Here is a 22599-nt window from a genome sequence, read left to right on the forward strand (position 1 = left end):
CCCCAATCTTCCGTCTTACCACTAATTTTTGCTTTGTTGTATACCCTCTCTTTTGCTTTTACATTAGTTTTTGACTTCCCTTGTCAGCCATGCTTGTATTATTTGGCCATTTGAGTATTTATTTGTTTTCGGAATACATCTATGCTGCACCTTCCTCATTTTTCCCAAAAACTCACACCTTTGCTGCTCTGTTGTCATCCCTGCCAGTAGCTCCTCCCGATTTACTCTGGCCAACTTCTCTCTCATACCACTGTAATTTTCTTTACTCCACCAAAATACCACATTGTCAGACTTTACTTTCTCCCTATCGACTTTCAAATTGAACTCAATCATATTGTGATCACTGATTCCTAAGGGTTCTTTTCCCTTAAACTCGCTAATCTCCTCCAGTTCATTACATAACACGCAATCCAGTATAGCTGATCCCCTTGTCAGCTCAACGACAAACCGCTCTAAAAAGCCATCTCATCGGCATTCAACAAACTCATTCTCTTGAGATCCATTACCAGCCTGATTTTCCCAACTGACCTCTATGTTGAAATCGCCCATGACTATCATAGCATTGCCCTTTTGATACGCATTTTCTATTTCCTGTTGCAGTCTGTGGTCCACACCCCAGCTACTGTTGGGAAACCTGTATATAACTGCCATCAGGGTTCTTTTACTCTTGCAGTTTCCTAACACAACCCACATCTTCCAATCCTAATCCACAACTTTCTACTGATTTGATGCCATTCTTTACCAGCAGAACCACGCCACCCACTCGGCCTACCTTCCTCTCCCTCTGATACAATGTGCAATGCTGGCCATGCGGCTCCCAAACATAACCATCCTTCAGTCACAATTCAGTGATGGCCATAACATCATACCTGACCATCTGTAATAGTGCAACAAGATCATCCAGCTTATTTCTTAAACTCCGTGCATTGAGATACAACACTTTGAGTACTGTATTTGCTACCTTTTTTGATTCTGCATCCTTAAAGCACTGATACTCACCCTGCTGGCCGCAATTTTGTTCCATCATCTGCCTGCCCTTCCTGACAGTCTGACTGCATGCTATCTTCGCTTTTTTACCATCCGTCCTATCCTGAATCCTTCCGCTTCAGTTCGCACCCCCTGCCACATTAGCTTAAACCCTCCAACAGCTCCACCAAACCTGCCTGTGACAATATTGGTCCTACGAGTGTATCTTGGGTACACTTAGTCAGGTCTAGAGATATATCCACGCTTATGCACCTCCAGGGCACCAATATCTGCTCCTCTAGCTTTAATGTCAATCACCACCCCTTACCAGAATTGTCTCAATTCCAAAACCATCTTCACAGTACACACAGATGTAAAGTATTCATTTTAAATCTTGCTCATCTCCCATGGCACCACACTCAGATGAGCAAACTGATCATTAAGGGGACTCATTGTTTCCCTGGTTATCCTTTGTTTTTAATATCTTTTGAGATTTTCCATCACCTTATCTGCCAGCTTGCATCCTTTCTCCTCTCCTCTCTCCACACCACCTTATTCTGGCTTCTTTCCCCTTCCCTTCCAGTCCTGATGAAAGGACTCAGCCCGAAACATCAATTGCTTATTCTTCTCAACAGATGCACCCTGACTTGCTGAGTTCCTTCAGCATTTTCTGTTTGTTACACTTAAATTCTGCACCACCTTAATCACTTAGCACAATGGCAGTCCTAGTTAATATTGGGGAAGTTAAAAATCAACTATTACTACAAGTCTATCATTCCTCCAAGTATCTGTGATCTCTTTTACATTCCCACTGACAACTGGAGTGCCATACTACAATCCCATCAGTGTTTCAAAGTTGTACCCACATAGCCTTACTGGACATTCCTTCAAGGTCCTCTCCTAGTACTGCCATGATATCCCCACGATCAAAACACAAATTTCCCTCTTACCTCCACTCCTATCATGCCTGTATCATCTGTACCCCAGAACACTGAGCTGCCAGTCCTGCTTCTCCCTCAACCATGCTTATGTAATAGCTATATCACAATCCCATCTATCTATCCATTTCCTGGTATCTGTCACTCCTTGCATTGAAATAAATGGCAGTTTAGCCTATGAGACCTACCTTTCTCTCCCCGTTCTACCTACAGGCTTGCTTTCTTGAATTTCTTTATTTGCACCAACATTCTCATCCGCCATACTACCATTCCACTGTGGGGTTCAATTAATTTTCCCTGGATAGTACTCTCAAATTTCTTATTCAGTTCAAGTCCAATTCATCACTCTTCTACAGGTCAATGCTGCCCTAGAATAGATCTCAATGGTCCAAGGATCTGAATCCTTCTCTCCTGAACCAATTCCAGTCACACATTCATCTGCCCTCTCCTCCTACTTCTACCCCAACTAGCGCATGGAAGCTGGAGTAATTCAAATGTTAGTTTACAGGAAAAGGGATATTTTTGATAAGTCCACATAACTTAATGAGACATTTACCAGCACATTAAGCTCCATTGTCTATGTCATGTGTCATATACTATGCAAAAGTTTTAGGCACCCTAGAATTTTTTTTATATACGATTTCAGATGGTATGGCCTCCACAGCCCTGAGTTAACATCATCGAGGCTGTCTGGGATTACTTGGAGAAGCAGTAGATAGTGAGACAGCCAAAGTCTGTAGAAGAACTGTGGCAAGTTCTCCAAGATGCTTGCAATAACATATCAGCTGATTTTCTTATAAAACTGAACTAGAGGGAGGGAGGAGAAGATGGCGGTGTGACACAGCGCACGCGGCCTCTCCGGTGAAATGATATTGTATTTGTTAAATAGGGGCCGTGCACAATCCGGATTTGATGGAGACGGACATGAGAAGCACGGAGGAACATCTGGAGAAACTTCTGAAATGCCCGGTTCGCTGCTGCTGCTACTGTGCGATCGAGAATCTCTGGAGGGGAAGGCCCCAATTCCTCGGCTTTGCCTGTTGCTGGTGGACGGGGCTGGGGTCGAAGCGCTCAGCAGAGATGGTGCTCGGTGTCGGAAGGCTGGTCAGAGGCTTGAAGTTTTCAGACGGACTGAGAGTTGGACTGTGGTCGGGTGCTTCCAGGATGCTGCATCGGCAAGTTTGCGGCGCTGGAAGCTCATGGCAGGGAAAGTTTTCTTCCTTCTACCGTCTACGTGAGATGTTGAGACTTTTGAGAGACTTTGAGACTTTTTTTTTACCACGCCCATGGTCTGTTCTTCATCAAATTACGGTATTACTTGCACTGTTGTAACAATATATTATAATTATGTGGTTTTTGTCAGTTTTTCAGTCTTGGTCTGTCTTGTGTTTCTGTGATATCGCACTGGAGGAACATTGTATCATTTCTTAATGCATGCATTACTAAATGACAATAAAATCTAAATCTAAATCTAGAGTATACTTAAGAGAACTGAGGTAGTTTTAAAGGCAAAGGGTGGTCACACCAAATACTGATTCGATTTCGCTTTTTACTGTTTACCATTTTTATAGTTTTTTTTAATATTTAGAAGCTTTACATTTCATTATTTTTGAAAGCATCTTCGTGTAGGGTTCTCAGTATACTAGGTGGACTGTTAACTGTTGATCGCTTATTACCAAAATGGCTTCTCTGAAGTGTTATATTAAAATGGCTTCTCGTAATGTTAACTGCTGAGCAAGGGGTTCTCTGTAACAGCAATGTTTGGGTTATACAGTGTGATAATGGAAATTGTATTCATTTGTTAGCCAATGGAAGTCATGTTCTGTTATCTTGTATATGTGTGCTGAGTTGAGGAGCGCAGGCTTTTTCAGGAGGCGAGCAGAGAGGACGGACGTGTGAGGAACGGACAGCGATTCCTGGGTGGCAGATACCGGACCTCAGGGGTTCGGAGGGTGGCCGGAGTCTCGGAAGGATGTTGTGGATGGAATCAGAGGTGTCAGCTCCAACGTATTAAAGTATTATGTGAACAAGACTGATAAGTTACTTATGTGGTGCCTTTTCTTGTAGTTTCTACCAACCCATCATCAAAAATTTGCTATAAAGTATAATTCATTACTCGCACTTTGTATATTGTTTCATATTTGTGTCGTGGCTGATCATTGGACAACTCAAACCTTATCTGCACCAAAGCAATTGCACTGTTTGGCGGGGTTGATGGCTATTCACCCTAGGCAACCGGGGCGGGGGGGGGGGAGGTCAGTGGGGCAAAGGCCCTTACATTTGGGGGCTCGTTCCACGATTTGAATTCTTTCAGGATAAGGGGCAAGTCGCCCGGGTTGAATTAAAAGGGATGGACGCGGATAAGATCGAACTTTGGTGTGAGATCGAGGATGTCCTGGTTACTCATGCCTCCATATTAAGTGGGGTGGGTATACGTACCCCGGATGATGTGTTAATTTGACGTTTGAGTACGGTCAGAGCTATCGGTAAGGTTGAGACTGTAAGCAGAAAGATTGGTAAAGCGGGAGACTCAGCCTTTGTGCTTGTACAGACGGGTACTGACGTTAAGGACTTGGGACTGCCGCCGTGTATCGGTGACCTCGGTGAGGCGGGGCCATGGGGCGTGCACGCTGTCACGGAAGAAGGGTTTGAAGAGACACCAGAGGAGATGCCCAAAGCTAGGGGTGGAGATTTTAGACAGCGGGTCCAATCGTTTTTGAGGAATGAAGGGAGGGAGTGGTCAGATTTGGAGAATGCAATTAGTTCTCATTCCCCACGGAAGGGGGAGGGCTCTGAGTTGGCCTCAGCCATTAACTCTTTGGTGAACCGGGCAGTGGGTCTGCCACAGAAGTTAAGAATTTTCTCAGGGAGGACCCCCATCTCTGATGGGGAGGATGATTATGAGTCCTGGGTAGAACATACCTCTCAGTTGCTAGGTGAGTGGCAGTGTTCTGGGGAAGAGAAGTGGCAAAGACTGGGGGACAGTTTGAGGGGGCGGCAGCTGAGCTGGTAAAAGGGGTGAGAGTTAATCAGCCCCTGGCTTCTTGGGGGGAGTGTCTAGTCGCCCTACAGGAGGCATTTGGGCTGACAGGAAGCCCGGTGGAGCTTTTAGGGCAGATTCAGAATCTGTGCCAGGAGAAAGGGGAAAAGCTTTCTGAGCATCTTCTCCAACGAGTGTAGGCTAAATTGCTTGAGGCGCCTGGGGTGGGGGTCATTTCAGCCGCTGAGGTGGATTGGATAAGGATCGACCAGGTAGTCAGGGGCGCGCAAAAACACGATGTGATCGCTAAGAGCCTCCGGCAGTGTCGTAGAGCATGTCCCCCACCCCGTCTTTTGTTAAGCTGCTCAGAGAGGTCAGGGAGGAGGACGACGAATTGGAAGTGGAAGAAGGCTCTGGTAACAAGGTACAGTCCTCGGTAGCAGCCCCTTGTGGTGAAGTGATTGGGGCCAGCTCCACCTGGGAGACAGACAAGGGGGTCGCGGCAGGTGGGGTCCCTCTGCAGGAGGGAATTAGCGGAGAAGGCCCCTCCCAGAAGGGACGGACAGCACTGAGGCCAGGTGGAGGCCAGGGTCCGGCAAGGCGAGGCGTGTGCTATAATTGCGGAGAAGAGGGACACTTCAGGCAGGAATGTGAATGGCAGGGAGCCCCTGGTAGGGAGAGTCCCCGGGTGTCCCAGCGTTGGGGGGGGGGGGGTGGGGAAACTTAGAGGGAACTCAGTGAGGGAATGGACTGGAGTCTCTGGTGTGAGGGAATCTAGGAGTGCCCCTATCATTACTGATGGTTTGTTTGGAAAGGAGACTTGTCGGTGACTTGTAAAGGATTTCGAAGGATGACGAGAAGATCGACGGCATCAGCTCACCTGAAGACTCAACTCACTCTCTCTCTCTCTGTCACTACTCAACTAAATACCACGAACTGAACTGAACTTTACTCAACATCGTAACACTGTATCTTTTTACCCCTAGACTTAAAGAAGCTTGGTTTTCATACATATATATTCCACACTTACTTTTATATATAATCATTGCTAACTTGTTTGATTTATCTACATTTATATCACTGTATTGTGTAGTTACTAATAAATATTATTAGTTGTTAGCAATACGAGACTCCAAAGTGCTTTCTATTTCTGCTGGTTCTTTATTCCGTCACGGGGGCGTGACATTAATTGGGGGCTTGTCCAGGATATGAACAAATTGGTCAGGAGGCTGGATTGAATTGATTGGGGAAAATCCCTTTTGATTTGGTTATGTGGAAAAACAGCAGAAATGGATGTTAGAGACTTTCTGAAATCACCAGACCTGGTGACTTTGAAGCTTGCTAAAAAGTATGAGTTGCGAGACGTTGCTAAGGAATTGAGAATTGAAGTAAAGAAGGGTGTGAGTAAGGTAGAAATTCAAAGGAAAATAGTTGAATATTATATAGATAAGGGAACATTTGATGAGGAGGCGTTAGAGTTGTTTGTGGAAGGTGAATCTGCTGAGGATGAGCTTCAGCTTCTGTTGGAAATATTAAGAAGGGAGCATGAATTGAGATTAAAACAGCTCGAGAGAGAGGCCAGAGAGGCAGAAAAACAGAGGGTCCATGAGGCTAGAGAGGCAGAAAGACAGAGACAGCTCGAAAGGAAGAAATGGCAACGTGAAGGTCACATGGCAGAAAGGTAGAGACAGTTTAAAAGGGAGAGGCGGCAGCAAAGAGGTTTAGTGTCGGACCCTGATGATTTTTACAGCTCGGAAGGGCTAATTTTGTGTGACGAATTTAAAAGTTGTATTCCTGATGAGGTAAGGCATACCCAGTTGCAGAGGTTGCCCCTATCCTGAAGGGGTTTGATAAGAAAGCAGACAAAGAAGTTTTAACCCATGAGATTGAGTTTACTCCAGAAAAGAGTTGGCCAGAGAATAGCTGGGAGGTTCAAGATGACCTTGAATTTGAAACTGGGACAAGTGATGACAGCCCAGAAGAGGTGGTTGTTTCGAATGAATGTGTTCAGGTTGTTGAAGTACCTGTGAGTTCACAGGATTCTGAACCTTAAGTTGAGGCTCAGTTAAAGTCTGAGGTGTCTGACTTGGTTGAAAGGAAATGCAGTCCTTTTGCGTCAGATGGACTTGGTTCAGTGAGTAAGGGGGTTAACCTTGGTACCAGTGGAATGTGAGGATTCTCAGTCATTTGTAGTAGACCGTGTTTTAAAAGCTGGTGAGGTCAATGTTGCTGGAAGTAATGGGAAAAGTGCTGTTCCTGGACTTTTGGATGAAGTGATGGAAAAGGTTGGATTGGTTGCGCGACCTTTGACCCTGCTTGCAGGACAAAGGCCTGCTGAGACAGGATGCGCTAGTTTGTTGGATTTTGTTTGGACATGTGGAAGTAAGCACCTGCAAGGTCATGCTGTTATTCAGAGTGATATTACGGAGAGGAAGAAGAGTTGTTGAGGTTTTGGAGTGGAAGTTGCTATGGATACAAGTCGAAGTATAGGTCGTAATCAGATGGGTAGTTTATTTGGTTTCTTTCATAATGTATACATGATTCTGATCAGCCAACTGATGGTACTGAGTTTAATAAGCAATGGAGGCATGTTGATAGCTCTCCAAGATAAGAGCGTTTCAGCAATTCAGCTAATGAGCAAAGCTGCTGCTGAGGCCTATAGCAAGACCAAAGGGTTAAATTATGATGTGTCAGAGACTTTTCTACCTTCCAGATTTCAGCAGGACTTAGAGGGTAGTACAATTGATAAGGGTAGGGTGTATAAGAAAGGTTTGTCTTTGTTGAGAAAGGAATGTATCGAGGAACAGAAGCGAGATTCTGGAATGGTGGCTTTAAGGGACATGGCTCTCACAGGAGAGGAGATTCAGAGAGAGTCAGTGGGATGTTACCTTAAAGATGGGGTGTTGATGAGGTGGAGACCAGTCACAGTGCCTGCACGTCACGTGGTGGTTTTGAAAGGTTACAGGGCTGAAATTTTAAACATGGCTTACAGTATACCTTTAGGTGGACATCATTGTGTGAGAAATGTGGAAAATTGGAACGGGGGGGTTCCCCTCTTCTTACTTAGTGGTGGAGATCTGGTTCAGAAGGCAGTGAAGGGTAATTTGTTGGAACCTGTGTTCAGTTACAGGCCAAAAGGACCTTTGACCCTCCTCAGAGAACTCTGGAAGGGATGTAGTAGGCTTTGTGACTTTGCTAAGGAAAGTTTACAAACTGGTCAAGTCCAAATAAAACACTTGTTTACTGGAATTGCAGCTGGGAGAATGGTTGTAGTACAAAATGGAATCGTGAAATCTGATAATGGAATGGAAAGGGATGTTTGCCCACTGAATCTAGACTCACCCAGATGTCAGAATTCCATTGTTTTGGAAAATATTACTGATAAGGTCCACCAGTTGGACCCAAAGCCAAAAAAACAAGTGAAAGGACTAACTGGTGTTTTGAAATGGTGCACAGGTGCAGTGCATCACGTCATTATGAATTTAGCCCAGCCTATGAAATGGCATCTTCACAGAGTGAACTTTGAGGAAAGTAAAAGGATTGAATAAGAAATTAGAAAGAAGAAAGAACAAGGAAAGAGAATGGATGACTGTATTGATAGAGTGGGAAAGGCTAAGTACCTCACGAAGATTGATCTGTTGAAGGGATACTGGTATGTTCCATTGACTGACAGGGCCAGAGAGATCTCAGCGTTTGTTATACCCTGAGGGTTGTATGAATACAATGTTTTACACTTTGGGATGAAGAATGCTCTTTAAACATTTCAAAAGATAATCAATTCTGTGACTGGAGGGTTAGAAAGCACAGGAGTTCATATCAATGATTTAGTGGTCTAGAATGACACGTGGGAAGAACATATTGCAGCTGTAGAAAAACGGTTTGACAGACTTTCTAAGACCAATCTTACGGTGACCCTTGCTAAAAGTGAATTTGGCCATGCCACAGTCACGTATCTGGGTTATGTGGTGGGCCAAGGCCAGCTGGCTCCTGTATAGGCCAAGGTTCAAGCTATTGCTGAAGTTTCTGTTCTGACCGACAAGAAAGCTTTAAAAAGGGTTTTAGGAATGGTTTGGTATTATAGAAAATTATGTAAGAACTTTGCTGACATCGCTCTCCCCCTAACAAAGCTCCTAGGGAAGAGTGAAAGATTTGAATGGAGTGACCTTTGCCAGGAGGCATTTGAACATCTGGAAACCAGCCTGTGTTATCATCCTGTGCTCAAAGCACCTGATTTTTCAAAGCCATTTTCAATAACAACAGGTGTTAGTGATGAAGCTGCTGGGGCAGTACCGTTACAGGAAGGAGTGAATGACATTGAACATCCAGTAGCTTATTTCTCAAAGAACTTTAATGTACACCAGAAAAATTATTCAGCTGTTGAAAAGGAGTTATTGGCATTTATTCTGGCTTTACAACATTTTGAGGCCTATGATCAGAGACCTCAAAACCTTTCTGTTGCTCAGAGTCCATTTGTGGTTTACATGGGTTATAATCCGTTAATGTTTCTAACTAAGATGAAGGATAAGAATAGAAGGTTGTTAAATTGGAGTCTGATATTGCAGGAAGGTGAGATAAAAATCAAACATGTGAAAGGTACTGGCAATGTTATAGCTAATTAGTTATCCAGATGTTAAGTTGAAAACTGCAACCCTTTTTGTTTTGTCGTCTGATGTTTTTTCCCTGTATTTGTTTAAAACCCTGTGATGGACATTTTAAAAAAATCGTCTTCGACAATTTTTTTTTCCCTGAGGAAGGGGAGTGTGAGGGGATCCAGGAGTGCCCCTATTAACTGTTTGAAGAGAGAGAGAGAGAGAGAGAGAGACATGCATCATTGATTGTTTGTTCAGAAAGGAGAGAGAGAGAGAGACGAAGATTAACGGTTGGACCGTCACTTTAAGGCATTGGAAGTAACTTTGGATTTTTACTGAGTTTGGAGTTGGAGACAGCACCGAGCAGCTTGTAAGTTGCTATGGTGACCAAAGGCAGTGTTATTTAATGGACACTCAATGTTATAATTTTTAGCAGGTTGTTGATATTTCTTCAAGGACAGTTGCCTGCTTGTGCATTTCTTCACAGAAAAAGGAAGGAGGGACTCTTTGAATGACAGATGATGCTCAGCCCAGAGAAATAAATGGGAGGTGAGATAATACAGACCTCGGACACATGATCCGGACACTGAATGAGCATTGTTGTGCCCGCAGAGAAAGTGGGTTTTGGAGGATCGATTAGGCGGATCGATTCCAAACTGCTATTCCAGCGGTGAAGAAGGGGTTGACTGGTGGGGAGTTGTCTATGTGTCCAGCCTTGCCGGGGTGATAGCTCCACCATAGGAAAACCGGTTCCCCTGGTTAAAATCACAGTCGGTGACTTGTAAAGGATTTCGAAGGATGACGAGAAGATCGACGGCATCAGCTCACCTGAAGACTCAACTCACTCTCTCTCTCTCTGTCACTACTCAACTAAATACCATGAACTGAACTGAACTTTACTCAACATCGTAACACTGTATCTTTTTACCCCTAGACTTAAAGAAGCTTGGTTTTCATACGTATATATTCCACACTTACTTTTATATATAATCATTGCTAACCTGTTTGATTTATCTACATTTATATCACTGTATTGTGTAGTTACTAATAAATATTATTAGTTGTTAGCAATACGAGACTCCAAAGTGCTTTCTATTTCTGCTGGTTCTTTATTCCTGTCATGGAGGCGTGACACTGGGAAAATATGTTCCCAACAATGTGCCGCGGGATCCTCCAGAGGAAAAGACCCTATCCCAGAAGGATTGGTGGGGCCCCAATCCAGCATGTCGATACGGATCGAAGGGATAGATGCAAAAGCCACACCCAACACAGGGTCGCAGGTCACATTACTGTACCAGTCGTTCTACAATCAGTATCTGGCACATTTACCCCTGACACCTTTCAGTGCACTAGACATACGGGGCATCAGTGATGATGATTACCCATACGATGGCTATTTGTCTGTGAAACTGGAGTTCCTGGAAGCTGAGGTGGGGGTGTCTGAGGCTCATGAGGCCCTAGTACTGGTGTGCCCAGACCCCGGTGAGACTGGGGGTGTGTCAATTGTGGTGGGGACCAACACCCCTATTGTGCGGGGACTCCCGGGAGCCTCCAAGGAGAAGGCGGGTGAAGACTTTTTGGAGACCTGTCAGGGCACCCAATGTTCCGAGCTGCTTTTGAGGAAGCGTGGGGTCACCCTGGGCTGGATGTGGCGTGTGAACGAGGCACTGTGTGGTGTGCCCAGTCAAAGCCCAGGGTGGTGCTGCCGGGTGAAGTAGCGAGAGTGATGGGGATCCCTAGATTCCCGGGGGTGCACGAGGGTGAAGCCTCATAAGTGGACACCCTGGAGGATCTCGAAGGGGAGTCGAGATTCCCTGCTGGGGTGCTGGTGCGTCCCGAGTTGCAGAAGCTTTCGGTGGTACAGACATGCAGGCTAGTGGTGATCGTTAGGAACACTACTGCACGGGAGGTCACCTTTAAGCGAGGAATGCCTCTGGCGCATTTGTTCCCAGGGACGGTGATGCATAGCGCCTCGTGAGGCCGGTTGAGGAAGAGCAGTCGGGAAAAAGGCCTAAGTTGACTGCTGAAGCTTTTAACTTTGGGGCATTACCTGTACCAGAGGGTTGGAAGCGGAGGCTGGTGGAGAAGATGTTGACGATGACAGATGTTCTTTCCCTTGACGAATTTGATGTGGGTTGTTCCAGGAGGACTCGCCACACCATATGGGTGACTGAGGATACTCCGTTTAGAGAATGATCACAGCGACTAGCCCCTGCAGATGTGGAAGACGTGCGGCAGCATTTGGGCAAGTTGAAGGAGGCCAGGGTCAACACGGAGTCCCGAAGTCCGTATGCGTTTCCTATCGTAGTGGCCCGGAAGAAGAATGGGAAGGTTCATATGTGTGTGAACTACAGAACATTGAACAGGCACACAGTCCCCCAGGTTGAAAATGCGCTGGCCTGTCTGAGTGGGGCGAAGTGGTTTAGCATGCTGGATTTGAGGAGTGGGTATTACCAGATCCCGATGAGTGAGGCTGATAAGGAGAAGACGGCCTTCATTTGCCCTTTGGGCTTTTACCAGTTTGAACGGATGCCCCAGGGCATATCGGCAGCCCCTGCCACCTTCCAGAGAGTCATGGAGAAGACAGTGGGGGATATGAACCTGCTCGAAGTGCTGGTATATTTGGATGACCTCACAGTATTTGGATCCACCTTGGAAGAACACGAAGCGAGGCTAATGAAGGTGCTCAACCAGCTGAAGCAGGAAGGATGGAAGCTTTCCCTGAGCAAGTGCCAGTTCTGCCAGATGTCTGTTAGCTACGTTGGACACATCATCTCACGGAATGGTGTAGCAACCAACCCGGCTAAGATTGAGGCCGTGACCACCTGGCCAAGGCCCCAGACCGCGAGTGCTCTGCACTCGTTCCTAGGGTTCTGTGGGTACTATCGGAGATACGTGAAGGGCTACGCCAAGGTGAGTCATCCCTTGAACCAGCTTCTGCGTGGCTACCCTCCCCTGGGACAGAGGGGGAAGGGGGGGAAGGGGAGGAAAGGAAGGGAGGTGGGAGAATATTTGAACCCATCAGAGCCATTCGGACAGAGATGGGATGACAAATGTGAAGCGGCTTTCCAGTCACTGAAGGAGATGCTGACTCAGGCGCCGGTGCTGGCTTCTGCAGACCGCCGATTGCCTTATGTGCTACACACTGATGCCAGTCATGAGAGGTTAGGAGCCGTTCTGTATCAGGATCGGGGTGCTGGCTTGAGGCCTGTAGCGTCTGTCAGCCGGAGTTTGTCACCTTCAGAGAGAAACTATACCACTCACAAGTTGGAGTTCCTGGCATTGAAATGGGCGGTGGTGGATAAGCTGAGTGACTATCTCTACGGGGCCAAGTTTGAGGTGCGGACCGACAACAACCCACTCACTTACATCTTGACGTCAGCGAAACTGGATGCCACAGGCCATCGGTGGCTGGCAGCTTTGTCTTCATATGATTTCAGCTTGAAGTACCGGCCGGGGAGCCGGAATGTCGACGCGGATGCGCTGTCCCGACAGGGCCATGAGGAGCCGGGGAAGGACGAGGAGTGGGAGAGTGTTCTTGCATCCGGGGTGAAGGCGATATGCCAGTTTGCTATCACCGTGCAGGCTGAGGAGAAGGAGAGGCCAGATCGAGCAGTAGACTCATTGGGGACATCCGATGATGCTCTGCCCCTAGTGTACTGTGAAATGACTGCTCTGAAGACCACGCAGCTGCCAGGGTTAAGCCCTGGGGAAGCGGCCGCTGCACAGTGATATGACCCAGACTTAGGCCCGGTCTGGCATGCTGTGGAAGAGGGGGATGTGACACGAACGGAGAAGGCTAAGTACGGTCCCGTGTCCCTGTTACTGAAAGAATGGCTTCGATTAAGGTTGAAGAACCAAATGTCATACCAGGTAATGTCACCCCTGGACCGACCTCGGTGTTGGCAGCTAGTCCTGCCAGAGAAGTATTGGAAGGTTGTATTGAAGTCCCTCCATGATGACTCTGGACATTTGGGGGTGGAAAAGATCTATGAATTGCTCAAGGGTTGGTTTTACTGGCCCCAAATGAAGACAGAGGTTGAGGAGTACTGTAAGTCCTGCATTCGTTGCATACGACGGAAGACGCTGCCCGGGCAGGCTGTCCCTTTGTCCCACTTGCAGAGTGCGGGGCCTTTGGACCTGGTGTGTATGGATTTCCTGTCCATAGAACCTGATGCCAGCAACACGGAGAATGTCTTGGTCATCACAGACCACTACACAAGGTATGCTCAAGCTTTTCCTACAAAGGATCAGAGGGTGACTACAGTGGCAAAAGTGCTATGGGAGAAGTATTTTGTGCATTATGGTCTTCCTCGGTGGATCCATAATAACCAGGGATGAGATTTTGAGAGCAAACTCATCTATGAGTTGCTGGGCATGCTGGGGGTTGAGAAATTGAGGACTACACCCCAACATCCACAGGGTGATCCCCAGCCGGAAAGGTTCAATCGGACGCTACGAGACATGCTCGGGACTCTGGAGATCAGCAAAAAGAATCGTTGGGAGTCAGCATATTGGGCATCTTGCTCACTGTTACAAATGTACACGCAATGAAGCTACTGGTTACTCGCCCTATTATCTTATGTTTGGGTGCGAGGCAAGGTTGCCCATTGACCTTAGTTTCGGGACTGATGCGGCTGAGGTGTCGCCGAAGCCTTACTTGAAGTATGTGTCTGATATGAGGCAAGAACTGAAAAGAGCTTACATTTGCTTTACAGAATTTTTGTTTAGATGTGCCATAGACTTTTGCACAGTACTGAATGGTGGGAAAATGTTGCATTGAGCCTTGTTGCAACATTGCAGGAAGTGACAGATTGGAGAGGATGGTGAGTTTAACTGTCAGGCTACTTGAACCTCAGTTACTTCTGCAGACTGAACAGAGAAGCTCTATAAACCCAATGAGTGAACACGAGATTCTGCAGATGCAGGAAATCCAGAGCAATGCACACAAAATGCTGGAGGAACTCAGCAGTTCAGCAGCATCTATGGAAATGAATAAAGAGCCAAGACCCTTTAATCAGAACTGGAAAGGGGAAAGATGCCTGAATAAAAAGATGATCAGAAGGGTAAGAGGACAAGTTAAAGCTGATAGCTGAAGCCAAGTGGGTGGGGAAGGGGAGGGGACGGGGATGAAATAAGAAGCTGAGAGGCGAAAGATGGAAAAAGCAAAGGGCTGGAGAAAGAATTTGATAGGACAGGTGAGTGGACCATAAGAGAAAGGGGAGGAGGAGAGAAAGGGGAGGAGGAGAGGAACGGGGAGGAGGAGAGGAACGGGGAGGAGGAGAGGAACGGGGAGGAGGAGAGGAACGGGGGGGGGAGGAACGGGGGGGGGAGGAACGGGGGGGGGGGGAGATAGACAGATGAGAAGTAAGAGGCCAGGGTGGGGAACAGAAGAGGGAATGGGGAGAGAAAACAAAGTTACCAGAAGGAGAGCTCAATGCTTATGCCATCAGGTTGAAGGAGGCTACCTGGACAGAATATGAGAATGGCCTCATTGTGGCACAAGAGGAGGCCATAAACTGACATGTCGGAATGGGAATGGGGATAGGAATTAAAATGGTTTGCCACCGAGAAATTCTGCTCTTTGCAGATGGTGTGGAGGCGCTCGACAAAGTGGTTCCCCAATTTATGTTGGGCCTTAATGTAAGGAAGCCCCAGAGGATCAGCTGATACAGTAGGAGACCCCAACAGATTTGCAGGTGAAGTGTTGTCTCACTCACAAGGACTGCCTGGGGCTCTAAATGGAGGTGAGGGAGAGGTGAATAGCCAGGTGTAGTATTTCTGTCACTTGCAGAGATATGTACCAGAAAGGAGGTTAGTGGGGAGGGATGGATGAACAAGGGAATCACAGAGGGAGCGATCCCTGTGGAAAGCAGAGAAGGTGGGGGGGAGAAAAGGTACAGATATGTTTAGTGGTGGGACCCCACTGAAGATAATGGAAGTTGTGGCAAATGATGTGTTGGATGCAGATGCACATGGGGACAAGGGGAACTCTATCCCTGTTAAGGCAATGCAAAGATGGAGTGGGCGTGGATCTCTGCGAAATTAAGGAGCATAAACGTCACCAAAGATCTCATGTAATCTATATGTACCGGCTGTTGTGGTGAAAAAAGCACAACAGTGCCTCTTTCACCTCAGATGGTTGAAGTTTGGTATGGGCTCCCCAAATCCTAAGAATTTTCTATGGGGGCACAATTGAGAGCATCCTGACTGGCTGCATCACTGCCTGGTATGCGAACTGTACTTCCCTCAATCGCAGGACTCTGCAGAGAGTGGTGCGGACAGCCCAGCACATCTGTAGATGTAAACTTCCCACTATTCAGGACATTTGCAAAGACAGGTTTGTAAAAAGGGCCTGAAGGATCAATGGGGATCCGAGTCACCTCAACCACAAACTGTTTCAGCTGCTTTCATCCGGGAAACGGTACTGCAGCATAAAAGCCAGGACCTACAGGCTCCGGGACAGCTTCTTCCACCAGGCCATCACACTGACACAATTATATTTCTATGTTATATTGATTCTCCTATTGTACATACTATTATAAATAACTATAAATTGCACATCGCACATTTAGATGGAGACATAACGTAAAGGTTTTTACTCATGAATACGAAGGTTGTAAGTAGGTCAATTCAATCCAGATGTAGGTAAGGGCAGCACCAATATTCGAGGAAGAGAAACTCTATTCTTTGAAAAACATCTCGAATGTCCTGGAAGGGAAAGCCTCATCCTGGGAACAAATGCAGTGGAGATGGAAGTGAGAAAAGGGAATAGCAATTTTACAGGAGAAAGGGTGGAAAAATGTATGGTCAAGATAACCGTGGGAATTGGTATGTCTATGAAAGATATCACGTGGACAGTTTGCCTCCAGAGATGGAGACAGAGTGATTGAGAAAGGGGACAGATGTCAGAAATGGACTAAGTGAATTTAAGGGCAGGGTGGAAGCTGGAGGCAAAGTTGATGACATTGATGAGCTCCAGATGGGTGCATGAAGCAGCACCAATGCAGTTGTCAATGTAGCGCAGAAGGAGTTGGGGAGCATTACTAGAGAAGGCTTGGAACATGGACTGTTCCACATAGCTAAAGAGGCAGGCATAGCTGTAACCTATGCAGGTGCTCATGGCTACCCCTTGAGTTTGAAGACAGTGAGATGTGCTAATGGAGAAAGTGTTGAGGGTGAGGACCAGTTCTGCTAGATGGAGGATGATGGTGGAGGAGGAGAAGAACTGGTTGGGTCTGTTGCCAAGAAAACAGACAGCATTAAAGCTTTCTTAATGGGGGTTATAAGTATACAGGGACTGGACATCCATGGGTAAAATAAGGCAGTCAGGGCCAGGGAAATGAAAGTTGTTGAGGAGATTGAGGGCACGTGAAGTGTCACCATTGTAGGTCAGAAGGAAATGAATTCAAGGGAGATGAATGGAGCTGAGTTATGCAAACACAAGTTCAGTGGAGCAGGAGCAGGCAGAAACAATGGACCTTCCTGGACAGTCTGGTCTTTGGACAAGGTAGAAATAAGCAATGCAGGATAAGAGAACTATGAGGTTGGTGGCTGTGGATGGGAGATCTCCAGTGTTGATGAGGTTAGTGAATGGAGAAAGAAGCAAAGGGCTTTAAGGCATCCAATCTGTGCTTGGTTTCTCCAGTGTACAGAAGACATTACAAGACCCACATGCAATACACCAGATTGGAAGAAGTGCAAATGCAGACATGGTAACTTAACTTTGCAGCAATGTGGATGAATTTTACAAGTATCATGTCACGCGATGCATTATCAAAAGGCTATTCTGTCTTTTTCTCCTTCTTATTTGTTTGCTTTGAATGGTGAGGAGAATTAAATTAATTAGACCATAAGACACAGCAGCAGAATTAGGCCATCTGGCCCATTGAGCCTGCTTCACCATTTCATTATGGCTGATCCATTTTTGTCTCAACCACATTCTCCTCCCTGCTCCCCATAAACTTTCATGCTCTGACTAATTAAGAACCTATCAACCTCTGCCTTAAATACATCCAATTACTTGGCCTCCACAGCCACCTGTAGCAACAAATTCCACAGATTCACCACTCTCTGGCTAAAGAAATTCATCCTCACTTCTGTTCTACATGACATCCCTCTATTTTGAGACTCTTCCCTCTGGTCCTACACTTCCCACCAAAGGAAACATCCTCTTCAAATCCACTCCAGCTGAGCTTTTCAATATTCAATAGGTTTCAATGAGATTCCACCTCAGCCTCCAATCACTGCTCATATGATAACCACTTCATACCTGGAATCATCCCCCTGAATCTTCTCTGAATCCTCTCCAATGTCAGCATATCCTTTTTTAAACAAGAGGCCCAAGACTGCTTACAATACTCCAAGTAACACCTCACCAGTGCCTTATACAGCCCCAGTGGTACAGCCTTGCTTTCATATTCTAGTCGTCTTGAAATGAATGTTAACATTGCATTTGCCATTTCAACTTGCAAATTAACCTTTAGGGAATCCTGCACAAGGACTCCCAGAACTCTCTGCACCTCAGACTTATGAATTTTCTCCTTGTTCACTGGCGCGTGTCACAGGCAGCAATCGAGAGATTGTTACCGTGGAGGTCCTGCTTTTCAGCTTTCTACCTAGCTCTCTAAATTCTCTCTTTGGGATCCATTCTCTTTCCTTTCCTATGTCATTGGTACCAATATACACCAACACATCTGGCTGCTCATCCTCCCCCTTTAGAGTGTTGTAGACATGATTTGAGACGTCCATGACCCTGGCACCTGGGAAGTTATTGTTGTAGCATCTTGTCTTAAGTTTGCCCAGTTGGTTGCCAAGCCAATGGACAATAGACTGGTGACAAGAAATACATCCGCTAGCAAGGTAACGTGGTAAGCTGGGCTTTTGCTGTCAGAACTAAAGGGTGGGAAAATTTGCTCAGAGATAATATTGGCTTTTTAAAATATTTCTCATTACAGAAAAAGGCCAAGCTGACTCTCAGAGAATTAGACTATGTCCACACTAGACCGGATAATTTTGAAAATGCTGGTTTTGTGTAAAAACGATAGGCGTCCACACTAGGTGTTTTTGAAAATACCTCCATCCACATTAAAATGGGTATTTGGGCGAATCTCCTCCTACTGGGCACGTGCAGGACACATCTACAGAAAACAAGCAAAGAAGAAACGGTATACTATTTCCGTTTCCACGGCGGCGTTGTGCTATTTCCATTGGTCAAAAACTGAGTACCTATAACAACAGCAAAAGAAAGTTTGCAACAATGTCTTCAAGGAATACAAAGGAAACCTCCACTGGAAGAAGCAGACTAGACTTCTTCGTTTAGACAGACGATGAAGTTGAGCTGCTTCTGCGAGTTACAAACGACTACAAAGTCAGCAAAGCAGTGGAGAACGTGGACTGGGAGTCGTGTCAAACCAAATACAACAACATCCTCGACCGCTATAAAGAACAGTACCTCGCGGCAGAGCGGTCAGAATCTCTGGGTAAGGACTACCCGCACAAATTGGACGATATAACCAAGACAATTATTGTAACTAAACTTAAGGTGATTCGCCACAAATACCGATAGGCAGTGGATGCAGGACGAAAAAGTGGACACGGTAGAGTCGTTCTACTGTACTTTGAGTTACGTGAGCAGATCTGGGGGGGCTCACCAGCCACAACGGCAATTCAAGGCGGCATTGAAACCTGCGATGTGGGGGATAGGGTCAATGTACATCACAGCGACCAATGTACAGCCACTTCCCCTGCTTCGACGAGTACGCCCAACTCTGACAGTTTGGACCAAACAACAGGTGATGGCTGCGACATGATTGGTGTTGAATCTCGCCGTGTGTGTTTGTTCAGTTACAGACTAAAAAAACTTAAAAGGAAATTGCCAAATGACAGACAGCTGTTAGCTCTCGCGTAGGAGGACTTAAAACTAAAAAAAATATACTGGAGCGTATGGAGGCAACTGACAGGGAGTTCACAGACAGTATGACCGGGCTGACAACGAACATTGAAAAACCGACTCGGTTGCAGAGGGATTTGCAATGATGAGGAATATGATGGCTCCACCATCTGTTCTGGCACATCATGACAGCATTTTTAAAAAGCTCGGGTTACCCCATACACACTACACCACCAACTGGCACTTTCAGATTTACACACTCTGGATAGCGTTTTAGAAAGGCTCTGTTTCTCGGGGGAGGAAAATGCCGTTTCTGTGTGGACGGAGGGTCAAAATGAAGAGAAAAGGCTTCGGTTATGGATTTATCTGGTCTATTGTGGACGTAGCCTTAGCCACTTTCAATCCCATTTATCCCTTCCCTCCATTTATTTCCTTCTACAATGCAGCTTATTTTCTCTCAAACAAGCCCACCAATGACCCTTTGATTCTTTGTGCCATTAACATACGTTAATGGGTAATTTAAAGTAGCCAACTAATCTACCAGTGGCACGTGGCCAAAGTGGTTAGGGTGTTGGATCTGAAGGTCATGGGTTCGAGCCTCGGGCAAGGCAGTGTGTGTGTCCTCGAGCAAGGCATTTAACCACACAATGCGCCAGTCTACCCAGCTGAACATGGGAACTGGCAAAAATGCTGGGAGTTAACCTTGCGATAGACTGGTGTCCTATCCGGGGGTGGGGAGTCTCGTACTCTCAGTCGCTTCACGCCACTGAAACCGGCATAAGCACCAGCCTGATGGGCCGCAAGGCTCATGACAGACTTTAATCTTTAAAAAAAAACTAACCTACCAGCTTAGTTTGTAATGTGGGAGGAAACCAAAGCACCTGGTGGAAACCCAGGCAGTCAGGTAAAGAATGCAAACTCTGCACCAATGTCATCTAAGGTCATGATTAAATTTAGCTCCTTGGAGTAGTGAGGCAGCAATATTAATTCTACATCACAACACCATTCTTCTTCAGTATTCCTTTATAGAAAAAAAGTTACAAATCATTTAGTGCAATAGCCAAATGCCTATCCTTGCCAATTACTTAAAGGAAGAGTTACTGTACTTCGTTTGTATTCATTGATTCATTCTTTTCCATTTATATATATATACAAGAGTGATCTTGCAGTTATATTTAGATTATTTTAACAGCTGCCCCTACATGACAAATGTACAAGGACCAACATCATGTAACATGCAAGAACTTTCCAATGAGACATTACAATTACAGTGGATTCTAGTTAATTGAGCAAACAGTTAATCGGGGCAGCCACTGATTTGAGACACCACTTACAGAACAAAACCTAATTGAAAAAAATAGCCAGGATTCCTTTTGTCTATTTGGGTCACTATGCTGCTTAATTGGGGGAGGAGACTGTTGCCAGAGTTTCAACTAGCATCAGTGGCTTGCACTTGTTTGGTTGCTAATCACTACCATGTGCTTAGAGCAAACAGTTTCAAAATATCATCAGTTGCACGTGCTTGCGTCAAAAAGCAATGATTTTTGTCACTAATAGTTGGCAAGAAAAAGCAGCAACACAATTCCAATATGCTTTCCTTATCGTGGTTTCAAGCACTGGGGCTTGGAAATGCCAGAAATGGAAGGAATTAAAATGAAACAATTTCACTACTTCAACAAATTAGAAGCAACAAAGAACTCAAAGGTATCGACAATTATCTTGAATGTTACAGTGAAAATTAAGACTTGGAGGATGCAATAATCTAATGCATTACATAACTGCAGTCCATTTTCTACAGTAGGTGTCTGCATTGATATTGTTCAGTTAATTTAAAGAACATGGCAGCATACACTATGGATTATATACTATATATACACTATATATACATAGTTGATAACTATTAGAAACTATCGTTTTATAGTACTGTAGCAGGGTTGTTAGTGCTCTAATTTGTTCTGCATTTCATTTAAATACGTAATTTGATACTCAGTAAAATGGTAGTTTGACTAATTGGAGCAGCCATTTAATTGGGTCAGAATGTACCAGTCCTGATAAGTCCCAATTAACCGGAATCCACTATACTCATAATATGGCATGACAACAAGTTACAATCCTGCAGTAAGATAAGCATATTATTAGATGAGAATGGCTGCTAGTAGGTGATTGCATACCATGATAATTTTTGACTGCTGAGTTGTGGCAAGTAAGAACTAGTAGTTGTCCATCATAAAACACAAGAACGAAACCTGACAATAAGTAGCAAGCTATGATGGAGCAAATCGCTTACATTTGTTAAAGGGATACCCCATAGGGTGAATTTATCCAATCTTTTTTCTTTATTTTATCTTGTTTTGGTGAAATCTTGCTAGAAAGATTATTCAAATTATGGCAACAATCTTATAAGTTTGAGCAATCTTTAAGTACAGATGCAATTTCCCTCAAATCACATGGATAATTAACACTTAAGTGATTAGTCTGCAATACAAGTTACTTTTCAGATGACAACAAGACCAGTGGCACAGCAAGAATGCAAATCTTGTATGCAGAAATAATAAAATAAACTCACTTGCTTTTGTATGCGCTCCCTTTCTTCTCTGTCTCTTTCAGCCTTTTCCAGTAGAAGTCTTTGCTCCTCTTCAAGTTTTTGCTGTTCTTCTTGAAGTCTCTTTTCCTCTTCAAGTCTTCGTGCTTCCTCTTCACAGCGAGCTTTCTCTTCTTGTTTTCGCTGCAGTATTTCTTCCTTCATTTGCCTTTATTTAACAGAAAACCATAAAATGTTCAGATGTTTGCAGAATAACAGAGCGATCACATTGAAACTACTTCTCTAAAGAACATGCAGATGTCTAAAGAAGGATATTTCCATTTTAATAGTTACACCAAACATTAGATAATCTGTACTCATCTTTGAAAATGCTGACAAATACCATTCATTTGACAGGCTACTAATGCTCAAACTGAAAGCCAGTGACTCTCTGTATACAAAAATAAAACAAATTCTCGAATTCTCAAGGTCTTATCCACTCATCCAAGCTGCAGCCAGCACTAACAATAGCCTCCCAAGAGGGTGAAAACATGGAAAGCATCCAGCCCAGATGGGGTACCTAAAGCCATGTGCTGTTCAACTGACTGGAGTGCCCACCAAGATCTTTAACCTGTCGCTTCTGCAGTCTGAGGTACACACATGCTTCAGTTATACCGGTCGCCAAAATGAACATGGTAACCTGCCTCACTGAC

General features: G+C 45.2%; 1 protein-coding gene across 2 annotated transcripts in view; it reads right to left on the reverse strand.

Annotated features, from left to right (window-relative positions):
- Positions 1–22599, reverse strand: part of map7b (microtubule-associated protein 7b) — a 190138-nt gene that overhangs the window by 27681 nt on the left and 139858 nt on the right. For both annotated transcript variants that reach the window (XM_063040442.1, XM_063040441.1), the window contains exon 12: positions 21932–22115. In XM_063040442.1, coding sequence (XP_062896512.1) covers positions 21932–22115 — 184 coding nt within the window. The remainder of the gene's footprint in view (positions 1–21931; positions 22116–22599) is intronic.

Source organism: Mobula hypostoma, chromosome 2 (genome assembly GCF_963921235.1).
Source record: "Mobula hypostoma chromosome 2, sMobHyp1.1, whole genome shotgun sequence".
Lineage (NCBI taxonomy): Eukaryota > Metazoa > Chordata > Chondrichthyes > Myliobatiformes > Myliobatidae > Mobula > Mobula hypostoma.